The 15,778-nt window shown below is 36.3% G+C and overlaps 1 protein-coding gene across 4 annotated transcripts in view; it reads right to left on the reverse strand.

The window, feature by feature from the left end:
• DGKB (diacylglycerol kinase beta) overlaps nucleotides 1-15,778 on the reverse strand; it is a 708,921-nt gene that overhangs the window by 159,212 nt on the left and 533,931 nt on the right. For all 4 annotated transcript variants that reach the window (XM_047753443.1, XM_047753441.1, XM_047753442.1 and 1 more), the window contains one exon: nucleotides 3,233-3,428. In XM_047753443.1, coding sequence (XP_047609399.1) covers nucleotides 3,233-3,428 — 196 coding nt within the window. The remainder of the gene's footprint in view (nucleotides 1-3,232; nucleotides 3,429-15,778) is intronic.

Below are 15,778 nucleotides of genomic sequence, written 5' to 3' on the forward strand. Positions count from 1 at the left end.
TTAACCACTGAGCCACAACAGGAGCTCCGAGCTTTCTTAATTTTATAAAAACAATAGTAAAAAAAATTAGCTGAAACTTTAAAATTTTTACAGACATATTAGAAAAGTTGTTAGTTAATATTTCAAGAAAGTTCATATTTACAAGAAGTCCACATTATTAATATTTTCATTTATTTACTAAGAGTGAAGTTACTAATTTGAATTCTGGTTAAAGAAACTTTATTAGAATAATAAATAGTTTCTATATTTCATTCTAAAGTCAATACTTGTAATCATTTTGCATAAATTGGAAAATATATTTAGATTTAAAATACTGATTGGGGGAGTTCCTATCATGGCTCAGTGGTAACAAATCCGACTAGTATCCAGAGGATGTAGGTTCAATCCCTGGCCTTGTTCTGTGGGTTAGGGATCTGGTATTGCTGTGGCTATGGAGTAGGCCAGGAGTTAAAGCTCTGATTTGATCCCTAGCCTGGAACTTCCACATGCCATGGGTGCAGCTCTAAAAAAAGTTAAAAAAAGATAAATAGTGATTGACTCTCATATTTAATACCACTGTTTTTGTGTCAAGAATTTGAAAATAAGATGAAATTATAGAAATATTTACTCTTTTACATAGAAATATGTAGATATTTTAAGTAGTAAATTTCTTTCATTTCTGACTACTAAGCATAATATTTAAGAATTAACATAATAAATTTTAAATCAAAATAGAAGCATTTTGAGATACATTATTCTGTTTGAAAATATATTGAAATTTATAAAAAAAATTTATAAAAATTTTTTTAAAAAAAATTAATGAAAAGACTGATTAATACAGAAGTCTATTTTGTTAATATTCAGCTGATAAGGTCATTTTGTGTGTGTTTTTGCCTTTTCTAGGGCTGCCCCCACAGCATACAGAGGTTTCCAGGCTAGGGTTCCAATCAGAGCTGTAGCTGCTGGCCTACACCAGAGCCACAGCAATGAGGGATCCAAGCCTCATCTGCGACCTACACCACAGCTCACGGCAATGCTGGATCCTTAACCCACTGAGCAAGGCCTGCAACCTCGTGGTTCCTAATCGGATTTGTTAACCACTGAGCCACAACGGGAACTCCTGATAAGGTCATTTTTAATAATGAATTATACTTACATTGAAATGAAACTAAATCCAAACTTTCAAGCATTGTTGGTTTAGAGATAGAAGAAAGAGTTGTATCAAATCAGTCAGAAACAAGTTTTTGTTACTACTCTTACAATGACTTTCAAAAACTGATTTCTATTTTTTTTTGCCATCTTAGTCCTGAGAAGAAATGTATTCCTAAATCTCTTCCTTCTTTCCCAAGTTCATGGAAACTTGGTCCTCATAGTTTCATAGTACAAGGCAAGAAGACAGAACAGAGACCTTTTCCTAGGATTACTGACAGTTTATAAAAACATTTTTGGCTGGTATGTCTATGCTTCCTTTCAAATGTGAGTTCATCATAAAAGCATACAAGGGCGGGTGGCGAGGCCCGCAGACAGCATGTCTGCAGTAGCTCCATAGGGAGTGTAAAGACACTTGTCCTGGTGGAGCACGGCCATGAGTTTTACAAATTTAACAGCTTGGTGGATGAATATAGTTGGCAGCTGAGCACTGAGAATCAATTCAGATACATATCTGAAGTGTCATGCAAAGGATATGCTGAGTATTAATATACAGGGACCAAACCAAAAAATAAACCTAGAAATTACTGTGTATATATTACATAAAACTTCTTTTTAACTATACGGACTACATTATTAGGTAGTATACATGAACCCATTGCTTGCCTAGGGGGAAGGGAGCAGAAATTTTTAAGCTTGATCTTAGTATGGTCTTCGAATTAATTTTAGAACTAAGAAATTTTTCATGAATCTTTTTAAAAAAATCTAATAACCTGACATTTAAGTATAAATGCACTATCAATGTCAATAACTCCTAGAAATGAATAATTATATCTAATTCCCCTCATTTTAAAATTCATATGGCACAAACCTACTCATTTATTCTATGTATTCCTTCTTCAAAACACCATTTTCTTTCATGTTTTCAAAGTTATATTCATTCTTATAAAGTTATAAAGTATTTTGACTAATTTGGTATAAACTCCCTTGTATTCAATTACAAAACTCTTTAGGATTTACCACTTTAGTGAGCAGTAAAACCTCCTGTCACTGGCAGATTGTAGTAAGCACTTCTTTAAAGAGGACACGTTCTACTTTCTCTGTCAATCCCTGATAACTTTAGGGTCATCAAATTCCACAAAAATTACTGCCTGCTATTAAAACTTGAATCAGATACATCAAGACACAAAAATGTAAAGCCATTTCCTACCCTCACCAAGCCTATCAACCGCTTTCACATTTTATTTATTAAAAAAAATATTTTTAATGGGCACATAGACTTTAACCTCTTCATATTTTGTCTTGCTACAATGAGATGAACCAATATGCTTTCTTGGCCATCTGAATGCCATCGATGGTATGAGGTAGATTCTAGAAGATAAAGGAAATATTATGGATACTATACAAAAGTCGGGGTAAGGTCAATTATTAGAATACTAGCAATTTAATATCTTTGTCTATACTATCAATAAAGAATTAGTTACCATGTTCCAATGTGAATTACATTAAAATTGAGTTGAAAATTGATCTATAGCTATTCTATCCTACTTCATTAGTCCTTTTACATTTGTTTCCCAAGTCTTCTATTTGTTACTACATTTCTAGAAAAGTAGATATAGATAACCAAAATTTAATGTGGGATATTAAAACATGTTTTTATATATATGATGCTGAGGACACTAGCTTAATGTAAGATAGCTTCGAAATCATAACCTGACAGAAAAAGTGAAGAATAAAAAAAATCTTGCAACACACCTCAGAAAAATCTTATGTAGGCCTTGTTAAAACAACTTAGACATCCTGACCAAGATGATCACATTCCAGAATTTAAGGGATAATATACCCTACATTACTATCTATGAAATACCTGCATGCATTTTATTTTCTTTGGGAAGAGTCATTTCCAAAAAAGGATAATGAAGGAGTAAAATCCATGAAAAAACAGCCAGTTTATACACAGTTTTAGAACTTATTATGACATAACTTAATCGCAAATGCATATCTGATATCATAAAAAATGCAACTGTATAAGTACACAGACTGTAGCACAATGGAAAACTTTTTTCATTTCAAAGAAACAACAAATAAATGTTAGAAAACTTACCCTGACTTGCAAACTTCAACTCTTTAGCATCTGTGAGTGTGGTCCTTTTTTCAGATCCTTTTTTCTCAATTCGGCGATGGCTTCGTCTCTTTTTAGATTCTCCCCAAAGATTAGACCCTCCGTGCATGCTTGGTATATTCAAAATAGCAATTCCTTCCAGAGAGATGTTTATTAAATCAATCTGCACTCCATCACACTGATCAGTAAAATGAAAAGAATACAAAACAATAAGATATTTTATCACTCTTTCCTTGATTTCTTCTTTGGTATTTCCTTATCTTTTAATAAGAATTTTTCAATCTATAATCTTGTCCTTTCTAAATAAACCTTTTCAGAACACTTAAATGGTCATGCTAAATGTCAATAAGAAAGATAAGACAGCCAATAACATTCACCAAGTATCATTAATAGTCTTTAAAAATGATCAAATTAAATCACTGGTGTATCTTTGTGTACTGAAAAATGTTGGAAGGGAAACATTTTACTGTCTGCATATAACAAGCTGCACATTTCCAATGTGTTAAAAAGAGGTTGATTCTGGGAAGTCTGATTAAATTCTAGGGAGAAATTTTAATGACTGCCTCCTATTTAGAACACACTGCAAGGTACTACTGGGGGAAAAATAACAGAATTCATAATTCATGGTCTCATTTTGGGGGGATCAGAGGAAGAAGTAGCTTAAGAACCGTTGAAAAAAGAAAAAAGTACAAAACAGCATTAGAAGAGATCTTATTAACACTGGAGAGACCAAGGATGGTTGCTTTGTCTAGAGTAAGTTCCAAGCACAGTGTCTAAGTCAGTGAGAGCCATGGTTATCTGAGTGAAGGAAACACCAAGAGTAGCAGCAGTAAAAGGAATTTCCAAACCATCCTTGGTTTATAGTTACTTTGAAAAAGGTTTGGAAAATAAAAAAGTTACCCAGATTTCTCTGTTTGCCTGGCTCCAAAACACCCTTTTGATTATGTATATATGGAAAATAATAGTGCTTTGCAATATTCAGAGTGGTCGCTTTTTACTTTTTTGAATTTTCTGTACTTTTCCACTGATGGACATGTGTAGAAAGTGACAAGGCCTAGTTTTGTAATTATTATTTTTTTATTCATTTGCTTTGAGTTTTCTAAAATGGTAGTTATTATAAATATATCCTAAATATTGTTCTTCATTTTCAGTTTTAAGTCAATATGAGAAGAGATATAACTATGTAACAGTTTTACAAACAAACTTTGTTAGGAATATACACTTCATAAAGTATATCTGCAGTGTAATCGTTTTATTTACTATGTCTTATTACAGAAAAAAACAGGTGAGAGAAACATCATCATTCTCTTTCTCATGACAATCATGATTTTTGAACCTAGAAGAGATAATGCTCTACCAAAATTATAAAAACAAAAACCAACCAAAAAAAAACCCCCTCTTTTTCACATTTTCCTCACCATACTGGATCTAGCACTATATCTTCTTCACCAAAATATAAAAACTGTGAAATAAAGCAACACATCTTGAGCCTACTTGGCAAGGCTAGGAGCAAATTCTAGAGAAGGTGCCAAGTTTTCATTCAATTTGCTTCAACGAGGGTGAAACCAAGGTCTGGATGATGCCTTTTTTCCCCAAGAAATGAGTGATTTTTTCTTTCCTTTTCATGTATTAAATTAAGATGATTTCTTTTTACTAAAGAATTCTGCTCATGTGTATACTCACTAACTGCTATATATTCTAGATAAACAGATATTAATTTCATAATTAAAAGTAATCTTGTGTAAATACCCTGCAGGCCTCAATGAATCAAACACATACTGTGTGTCAGGCCTCCCACTGTCTTCAAGTGGAATGTACTGGCTGGATAATTAGATAGTACATATTTTTTAACCTTATTTGCATGCATATTATATCTTTTGCACACTGACAAGCAGCAGTAACAACAAAAGTCAGATTACCACAGGGAATTCCCACAAAGAAGTCTTCATTCCTTATAATTTGCAGCCTAAATTAAAATAATTTGATCTTTGACAAGGATGAAATGTCAAGCAGAAGGGGGTCCTCTACAAGCCACGGCCTGTGGCTTCTGAAATCTGCCTAATTTATGTCAGTCACTTCTTAATACATATTTAAGTATTACACGAAAAAGATGATAAATATGCAATCTGACACCTTTGGTATTTCCCTGCTGTTAATTTATAAAGGTCTGGCTTCCCCCAAACTGACTAAAATCATTTAAATAACAGAAGAATTGTGAAATAAGCTGGAGTTGGGGCCCAGCTTCCATTTTCACTCAATATTGAACACAGCAGGTAGTACACTAAGACAATTATTTGACTAGGCCTTCGAACCCCACTGTGACAAGTTACTTTCAGAATTAGTAAAGGAGTATTCCTTTGTTCATCTGCAGAAGAGGAGAGCATGTTGCAAATAGGCTTTAAAAAAAAATTGAACTAGGGGAATCACACATGACAATTGCTGAACATCAGCATATACTATCATGCATGTTTTCACTCTTCGGTCTTGTCACGTGTAGTTTTAAGGAAACAGAAAGCAGCTTTCTGAAAGGTGAAAAAAATCCTTAAGAAATCCCAAAGAAGGACAGATGAAGAATAGTGAGGTTCCAATGAAAGGAGGACAATATGCTTACATAAATGCCTATTTATTAATGATTTGTTTCCATTGGTTCTTGACCGCAGGCTACCTTCCTCTGTTTGCTTTAACATTATGTTCATTAGTCTGGAAATTTCCAGTGCTGGTTCTGATGAAGACCAGGAGTTGTCGCACACCAGTTGAGTGCATGAATATAAAAGCTGAGGTGAAGGCTATGAAATATAAACAAGTTATAATACTGTGTCAGATAATATTTTCATCCACCTTGAAGATTTATGATTTTTAAAAGGTAGCTACAGAGAAAAAGAATATAAAAGCTTAAAAGCTAACAGCCTTGGTTAGTCAATAAATCCTGAATATTTTTATTATGTTGAAAAAAGGTCATTAACATGTAGCACTACAGGAGCTATTTGCAGAGTGCAATGTTTTGAAGCCATTGTCCACTCTTTTTAGTTTTGAAATAGATCTTATTCCAGAGACAAATTTACCTAAAAGACAAGAATGGAGTTTAAAATTTTCTTCCAATATATTTTAATACTAGATTACGAATATACTCAGCAATACATCATATAGAAGTGTCAAAGACAAGATTTTATAAGTGAATTTAGTGTTTTAGATTCAGTTAACATGTCATTTGATAGAAATATTCAAAACATCATCTTTGGAGAGCCACAGTGTGGACAGTAAATCTGATGAGATATAATGATAAACTATAAGTATTCTCACAGTGAACTTAATTCAACACCCAGGTGAGATAAAACACATTCATAATTTTACTTAATGAAACATAAAAGCATTGCTTTGTTCATTGTTTAAAATGGCGTTGAGTAAAATGACTTATCTAAACCTACTTTTAGAAGAGTTTCTATATATTCATATGTAATTCACAGAATAAAATTATGTTTTTCAGAAAACTAGCACCAAACTAACAAATTAAAATAGACATGTATACATAAATGGCTTAATGGTATCTCTTCTGATATTTGAAGGCTGTGGTACTCTATATTTTCCCAAGAATTAAACTCCATGTTTTTTGAATGCGTTTTATAAGTTTTATCTTTAAAATAGTGTGATATAGGGACTCAAATAGGTAATTTTAGTATTAGCTGGCAGTTCAGAGACAGTGATAAAAGTGCTGATTGCGGATAATCACAAGATATTTTTCACAGTTGAAAGGGAGATGGCCGGTAAAGGAGAGAAGGACAGAAGCAAATCCGGAAAATAGGCAAACTTGAGACTGGTACCGGGAACACACACACACACAGTAATTGAACATGTTAATAATAATAATAATAATAAATGATGATGATGCTGGTTCAAGATATCAAGCATTAGCTCTAAGTCTTAGCAGAAAACCACATATTTTTCTTTATCAATGGAGTCTGTGAGAAGTTCGTGTTGTAGCTCAGTAGTTAACGAACTCAACTAGTATCCATGAGGACACGGGTTCCATCCCTGGCCTTGCTAAGTGAGTTAAGGATCCAGTGTTGCTGTGAGCTGTGGTGTAGGTCACAGATGTGGCTTGGATGCCATGCTGCTGTGGTTGTGACATAGGCTGGCAGCTACAGCTCCGATTTGACTCCTAGCCTGGGAACCTCCATGTGTCATAGGTGCGGCTCTAAAAAGACAAAAAGACAAAAAAAAAAAACAAAGACAGAGTCTGTGAAAGCCAGAGATTACTGCTGTAATATTAAATTTCTTACCAAAAGTTATCTTATTAAAAATAACTTCTGTTAAATACAGAAGAGAAATTTCACCTTTTGGTTACCTTTTCTGTCTCATTCTTCCTCACTATCCTCAGTAAGAAAAATTATAATGTATATATCTTCACAAAATAACACTGCCTCACCCCTATATTTCTTATTCTTTCCTAGAATAAGGTGTTATTTTTTGTTTCACACTTAATGAATCCAATTTTTGTTTACTAGAACCATCTTTGTTGAGGTCTACACCTTTATTCTCTCCATCACTATGGAATTTCAATGCAAAAAAAAAAATCACTTGGGAAGATTTATAAGAGAGGATAGAACTTTTGAATGTTCTTACCACACACACACACACACACAGAGGGCAGAAAGATACTTTTGGAAGTGATGAAATATTGGTGGTTTTGCTTACAATGATAGTTTCATGGGCATATTCTTTTCTCCAAACTCAGTATGTTGTGTACATGAAATATGTATAGCTCTTTGTCAACTCTACCTCAGTAAGGGGTTTAGAAAAGAATGTCCTTTTACTGTTTCATTTTCCCAACTCCAAGACAGTGTTTTGGTAGGGCTGCTGCTGGGCTGAGGTTCTCTAAATGCATGTTGAAAGACTATCCAGGATGATTTTGATATACTGGAGCACAGACAAAGCTGCAAAAATCTGCCCTACTGCCTTTTCTAACTGTGTTCTTTCCAGGTTGCTGGGCAATCAGAATCTTACCTTTCAAATTCTGTTAATTGATTCTGTGTCCCCAATACTTTTCTTGCAAATTGTTCATTCTTGGGCTCATTTAGATTTTACAGAAATACTTAATCATTAAGACAATGCACGTATTTGAGGGTGGAAGTTCTTAGCCTTAAAATTTACCATCCTTCCAAGTCCCACAAAATACTAAAATACTGAAACACTTTGGAGAATGGGCCATTGTAGTCTCTCATGAGTGCTGTTCGTTACAAGGAGCAAATTAAAATTCATGACCTTGAAGTGGAACAAAATGTTGGAGGAGTAAGAAGTTGTGCACACCTTCTCCCACAGACACATCAAAAAAACAAACAAACAAACAACAACAACAAAAAAAAAAACAAAAGACAAAACAAAACAAAACAAAAAAACCATCTACATGTAAAACTACTTGCACAGAACATCAACTGAATGCTGGCAGAAGAACTTAAACCTCCAAAAAGGGCAAGAAACTCTTGACATAACTGGGAAGAAGAAAAGAAAAAAAAAGAGAAAAGGAATTAGGATGGGACTAGCATTCCCGAGAGGGAGCTGTGAAGGAGAAAAGGAACACACCTCCTGGGAAGCCACCTAACTGACAAAAGATCAGCTGAGTCAGTGGGACCTTAAAGTTGCTGAGAAAAGCTCAGCAGCTGGACTGAGAACAGCAAAGCAGAGTGAGAGCCACACAGACCATCTGAGCCACCGGTCCAGACATCACAGCCTGAGACATTCAGGCAAGGGCTGGGTGCTGAGACTCAGGCTCTGGAGGTCAGTCCCGGGGAGAGAACTGGGGATGGCATGAGGGGCTAAGGAGAACACCACAGAAGAGGGAACCCGGGAGAAGGTCCAGACCCGCAAGAGAGGCAAGGTCCCACTGTTGGGGAGGGGAGAAGAGGAGGGGCAGGCTGCCATAGGAAACTTAGAGGGTAGGGCGGCTCTGCAGAGGCCATGGTCTGCAAGAAGCCTCTTACTCATTTAGGGGAGATTAGGTGCTTCTTGTGCAGGCTATCGGTGGCCAGAAACCTATTGTGTGGGCTAAGGGCATAAGGGGGCTGAGTGCAATGTGGTGCCTCTTGCACAATCTAAAGGTGGCAGGAACAGACTGCGGCGGTCCTCTCAGAGGCCAGAGGGAGGCATGGCTTGCCACCACTGGGGGCCTGTGAGTGGGTTCCACAAGAGACCCAAGTCACCTGAGGGGTTGGCAAAAAAGAATAAAAGAGGGCACTGCAACCAAGCACCATATGCTGTTACTCTCACTCCCCTGGGAACACACCCACCCTGCAGCTGCCACTGCCAAACACTCAGGGTGATGCCCACACACTCGGTCACTGTCCCTTCCCAAGACCCTACAACTAGGAGGAACTGGTGCAGCACCTCCTGCATGGGCTAAGTGGGACAGGGTGCTTCTTGCGTGGTCTGCAGATGGCAGGGGCAAACCATCGCAGTTATCTCTGATTCCAGAGGTGGGCGTGGCCCACTGACATTGGAGAAATCTGAAAAAAAATCACTTGCAGCCCCATTCACCTAAGAGGCACCACAGAGGAGGGCACTGTGACTGAACAACACCTGCTGGTGCTCTTGCATCCCTGGGAAAACACCCGCCCTGCTGCTGCCACTGCCAAATGTTCTGGGCAGTACCCACATGCCTGATCTCTGTCACTTCCGAGGATCCTGCAAATAGGAGCACCCTCTACAACACCTCGCATGTGGGCTAAGTGAGACGGGTTGCTTCATGCATGGTCTACAGTTGGTGGGGGCAAACCACTGCAGTTATCATTAACTCTAGAGATGGTCATGGCCTGCTCCTAAGAGGGGTCCCTGAACAGGCACCACCTGCGGTTCCAATCACCTCAGAGGAGGGCACTGCAATCAAACATAAGCTGTTGCTGCTTCCTCTCCCCTAGGAGCTCACACACCCTGCTGTTGCTACTGCCAAATGCTCTGGTCAACTTGAAGATCTGCCTAGAGTTTATTACCACTTCCAAGGGACCTGTAACTAGAAGCAGACTGTGCCACCTTCCTACAGGTCCTTGCTGCTATTGAGAGCCCAACAACCAGGCACTGACTGCTGGCCCACCCATTGCCTCCTTCTCCCTGAAAACACACTGAGAATCCGGGGAACAACAGCCTGCTCACACCAAAGAAAGAGACAGCAAATATTCAAAATCCCACACAAAAAATAACCAGTAACCCCCTCCCCAAAAAAATACAAAGGGTGTTCTTGCATAGAAGTAGCCTTACAAGACTAGAGTTTGGCTTCCCCAAACTCACAGAAAAAGAAAAGAAAAGCAAGATGAAGAAGCACAGAAACCATTCCCAGTTAAAGTAACAGGAGAATTCACCTAAAGCAGTAAACAATGAAACAGACCTCAGCAGTCTGACAGACATTGAGTTCAAAAGGGAGGTACTGAAAATACTGAAGGAAGATATTAGCAGAAATGCAGATTCCTTTAGAAAGAAGCTAGAAAATATGAGGAGGAACCAAGAAAAACTAGAAAATTCATTTGCAGAGATATAAACTGAGCTTAAGGCAATAAAGAGCAGAATGAATAATGCAGAGGAACGAAATAGTGATGTGGAAGATAAGATAATAGGAATCACTCAATCAGGACAACAGACAGAAAACCAAATGAAAAAAACATGAAAGCAATATAAGAGACCTATGGGATAATATAAAGTGGACCAATCTATGCAATTCCAGAAGGAAAAGAAAAAGAAAAGGGGATTAAAAATATATTTGAAGAAATTATGGCTGAAAACTTTCCAAATCTAAAGCATACTGATATCAAGATACAGGAAGCACAGAGGGCCCCAAACAAGCTGAACCCAAACAGGCCCACACCAAGACATATTATAATAAAAATGGCAAAATTTAAAGATAACGAGAGGATTCTCCAGGCAGCAAGAGAAAAGCAAAGCATTCATTATAAGGGAACCCCTATACGGCTATCAGCTGATTTCTCCATAGAAACACTAAAGGCCAGAGGGGAGGGGAAAGGTATATTTAAAGTGCTGAAAGGAAAACATTTACAACTTAGAATACTCTATCCAGCAAGAATATCATTTAAATTAGAAGGGGAAATAAAGAATTTCTGCAACAAACAAAAGCTAAAAGAGTGCAGCAATACTAAACCCATTCTAAAAGAAATACTTAAAGGGCTTCTCTAATTATAAAAAAAAGAAGAAGAGAGAGAAAAGAGAAAAGGAAGAATTAGGATGGAGGAAACCACAATTGGAAAGCAATCACTTCAATAAGCCAGCATACAGATCTAAACATGAAGATGTCAAAAAAAAAAAAAAAAGACATCAAAATCATACAATGTGGGGAAGGAAAGTAAGAAAAAATATATATATATATTTTAATTTTAATGATGTGTCTGAGCCTATATGACTATCAGGCAAAAACAGATTTAGGAAGGGCTTAACATGCTTAAAAAACACAGCAATACAAATCAAAACCAAACATTACACTCACAAAAACTGAAAAAAGTACTCAAGCATAAAATACACGGAAACCATCCAGCCAAAAAAAGAAAAGAAGAAAAGAGAAACATAGAATCAACTGGAAAACAGGTTTAAAATGGCAATAAATACATATCTATCAATAATCTCCTTAGATGTCAATGGACTAAATGCTCCAGTCAAAAGACACAGAGTGGCAGAATGGATGAAAAAGCAAAACCCTTCAATCTGCTGCCTTCAAGATACTCACCTTAGAGCAAAGGACACATACAGATTGAAAGTGAGGGAATGGGAAAAGGTATTTCACGCCAATGGACAAGACAGGAGAGCAGGAGTTGCGATACTCATAACAGACACAATAGACTTTAAAATGAAGGCCGTTAAGAAAGACAAAGAAGGGCACCATTTTATGGTTAAAGGATCCATTCAAGAAGAGGATGTTACAATTGTCAATATAAATGCCCCTAATATAGGAGCACCCAGATAACTCCAACAAATACTAACCCTAGACATAAAAGGAGAAATCGATGGGAATACAATCATAGTAGGAGACTTTAACACACCACTCACAACAATGGACAGATCCTCTAGACAGAAAATCAATAAGGCAACAGAGATCCTAAAGGACACACTAGAAAAGTTAGATGTAATTGACATTTTCAGGATATTATATCCAAAAAAATCTGAATGTACATTCTTCTCAAATGCACATGGAACATTCTCAAGAACTGATCGCATATTTGGACACAAAGCTAACCTCAACAAATTTAAGAATAGAGAAACTATTTCAAGTATCTTCCTGACCACAATGGCATGAAACTAGAAATCAACCACAGGAAGAGAAATGAGAAAAAACTGACTACACGGAGACTAAACAACATGCTACTAAATGGGTCAATGAGGAAATCAAGAAGGAAATTAAAAAACACCTCCAGACAAATGATAATGAAGACACATCCACTCAACACCTATGGGATGCCACAAAAACAGTGCTCAGAGGGAAATTCATAGCAATACAGGCCTTCCCGAAAAAAAGAAGAAAAATCTCAAGTCAACAACTTAACCCACCACCTAAATGAATTAGAAAACGAAGATCAAGAAAAACCTAAAGTCAGCAGAAGGGAGGAAATCATAAAGCTCAGAGAGGAAATCAATAAAATAGAGGTTAAAAAAGCAGTAGAAGAAATCAATAAAACCAAGAACTGTTTTTTTGGAAAAGGAAACAAAATTGACAAGCCTCTGGCTGGACTCACCAAGAAGAGGAGAGAAAAAAACCCAAGTCAACAAAACCAGAAATGAAAAAGGGGAAGTCACAACGGATACTACAGAAATACAAAAAAACATGAGAGAATACTATGAGCAATTGTATGCCAACAAATTTGACAACCTAGAAGAGACAACTTCTAGAGACTTACAGTCTGCCAAAACTGAATCAAGAAGAAATAGACGAAATGAACAGACTGATCACTAGAAATGAAATTAAATACGTCATAACAACACTCCCTACAAATAAAAGTCCAGGACCAGATGGCTTCACAGGTGAATTCTACCAAACATACAAAGAGGAGCTTATACCCATCCTCCTTAAACTTTTTCAAAGGTTTGAAGAAGGGGGGACACTCCCAAAGACATTCTATGATGCCACCATCACCCTGATTAAAAAACCAGACAAAGATACCACCAAAAAAGAAAACTATAGGCCAGTACCTTTGATGAATATTGACACAAAAATTCTCAACAAAATTTTAGCCATCTGAATCCAACAACATATCAAAAAGATCATAAACCACGTCCAGATGAGATTCATCCCAGGTGCACAAGGATGGTTCACAATACGCCAATCAATCAACATCATACACAACATCAAAAAAAGAATGTATACATGTATGTGTAACTGGATCACCATGCTGTACAGTAGGAAATATGCCACATTAACAAAAGAAAAGTCAAAAACCACATGATCATCTCAATAGATGCAGAAAAAGCATTTGACAAAGTCCAACATCCATTCATGATAAAAACTCTTACCAAAGTGGGTATAGACGGGACATACTTTAACATAATCAAAGCCTTTTATGACAAACCCATAGCAAATATAATACTCAATGGAGAAAAGCTGAAAGCCTTCCCACTAAAATCTGGAACAAGACAAGGATGCCCACTCTCACCACTGTTACTCAACATAGTACTGCAAGTCCTAGCCACAGCAATCAGATAAACAAAAGAAATAAAAGGTATCCAAATAAGAAGAGAAGAGGTAAAACTCTCATTGTATGCAGATGACATGATACTATACATAGAAAACCCTAAGGACTCAACCCCAAAACCACTTGAACTGACCAACAAATTCAGCAAAGTAGCAGGATGTGAGATTAACATTCAGAAATCTGTTGCATTTCTGTATACTAACACTGAAATACTAGAAAAGGTATACAGAAATACAATACCTTTTAAAATTGCACCCCAAAAAATCAAATACTTGGGAATACACCTGACCAAGGAGGGGAAAGGACTTATATGCTGAGAACTTAAAACATTAATCAAGGAAATTAAAGAGGTTTCAAAGAAATGGAAAATATCCCATGCCCCTGGGATGGAAAAATAAATATTGTAAAAATGGCCATACTACCCCAAGCAATCTATAGAGTCAATGCAATCCCTATCACATTACCCATGACATTTTTCACAGAACTAGAACAAACAATCCGAAAATAGTTACGAAACTGCAGAAGACCCAGAATTGCCAAAGCAATCCTGAGGAACAAAAACTAAGCAGGAGGCATAACTCTCCCAGACATCAGGCACTATCACAAAGCCATAGTCATCAAGACAGTGTGGTCCTGGTACCAAAACAGACATGTAGACCAATGGAACAGAATAGAGACCCCAGAAATAAACCCAGACGCAGAGCTTGGGGCTAATAGATGCAGACTATTGCCTTTGGAATTGATTAGCAAAAGATCCTGCGGTGTAGCTCTGGGAAGTATGTCCAGCAGTTATGATGGAGCAAGATAATGTGAGAAAATAGAATGTGCACATGTATGTGTAACTGGGTCACCATGCTGTACATTTGACAAAAAAATTTTTTGGGGGGGAATAACTATTAAAAAATAATAGTGATTATAAAAAGAATAAAAAAAATAAATTCATGACCTCATAAACTTCAATTCCAGACGTTGACCTGAGATTTTCAGGTACATATCCATGCCCTAGAAAGTTTAATACAAATTTTGCTTTTAATACATTATCTTGTAATTTTGAAGATTTTTTTTTTATTTATCTTTTTGTTAGAAATGTAAAGTAAAGCTCAAGTTCTTAAAGTTAAAATTTTCATTTCTGTTAATCTCTCTTTTTCCTACTATCTATGTATATTTTCTCAAATGATTTGTTTCCCTAAACATTTTCGCAGCAAGCAACACCATTCTTGTTTCTTTTAAATTATTAAAGAAAATGTTTATCTGTGTATCTCTGCAGTGAAGATATACTAGAATCTCTCTAAATATAGGATTTTTGAGGAAGACTAAATCATGTAAGTTATGTACACTGTTTAGCACTAAGCATGAGGTACATTTAACATGAGAGAAATCTTAGATATAATTATTATCAACTGGATACCCCTTGAGATTAATATTATTACAAATATTCACCCTTTTTGGAAAAAAAGCTTCTTAAATGAAAGTTGGATGTAGAATAAAGGGTCACACAGCAAATGGTTTACTTTGAAGAAGCTGCCCATAAAACATATCCATTACTTGAGGTACTCCTGCAATGAAGTGGTTTTATTCTCTTGCATATATTTTCAAACCATAGTTGGAATAATTTTAGGCAAAATAGGAAGCAACAGCAAACAGAATCAAATTTCCAAATTGCTGTTTTTGCTATATTTAATTATGAAGTAACCTTGAGGGTAGAAAGGCATATTCTGCTATTATGATAGACTGGATTCATTAAAAAGTGAGTAGAGAAGCTAATATTATATTATCATCCATACACAAAACATGTCAAGTTTTAGAATTAAGAAAAATACAGGAATTATAGCAATATTTCAAGAGATACAACAGT

The sequence above is a fragment of the Phacochoerus africanus genome, chromosome 11, assembly GCF_016906955.1.
Source record: "Phacochoerus africanus isolate WHEZ1 chromosome 11, ROS_Pafr_v1, whole genome shotgun sequence".
Taxonomy (NCBI): domain Eukaryota; kingdom Metazoa; phylum Chordata; class Mammalia; order Artiodactyla; family Suidae; genus Phacochoerus; species Phacochoerus africanus.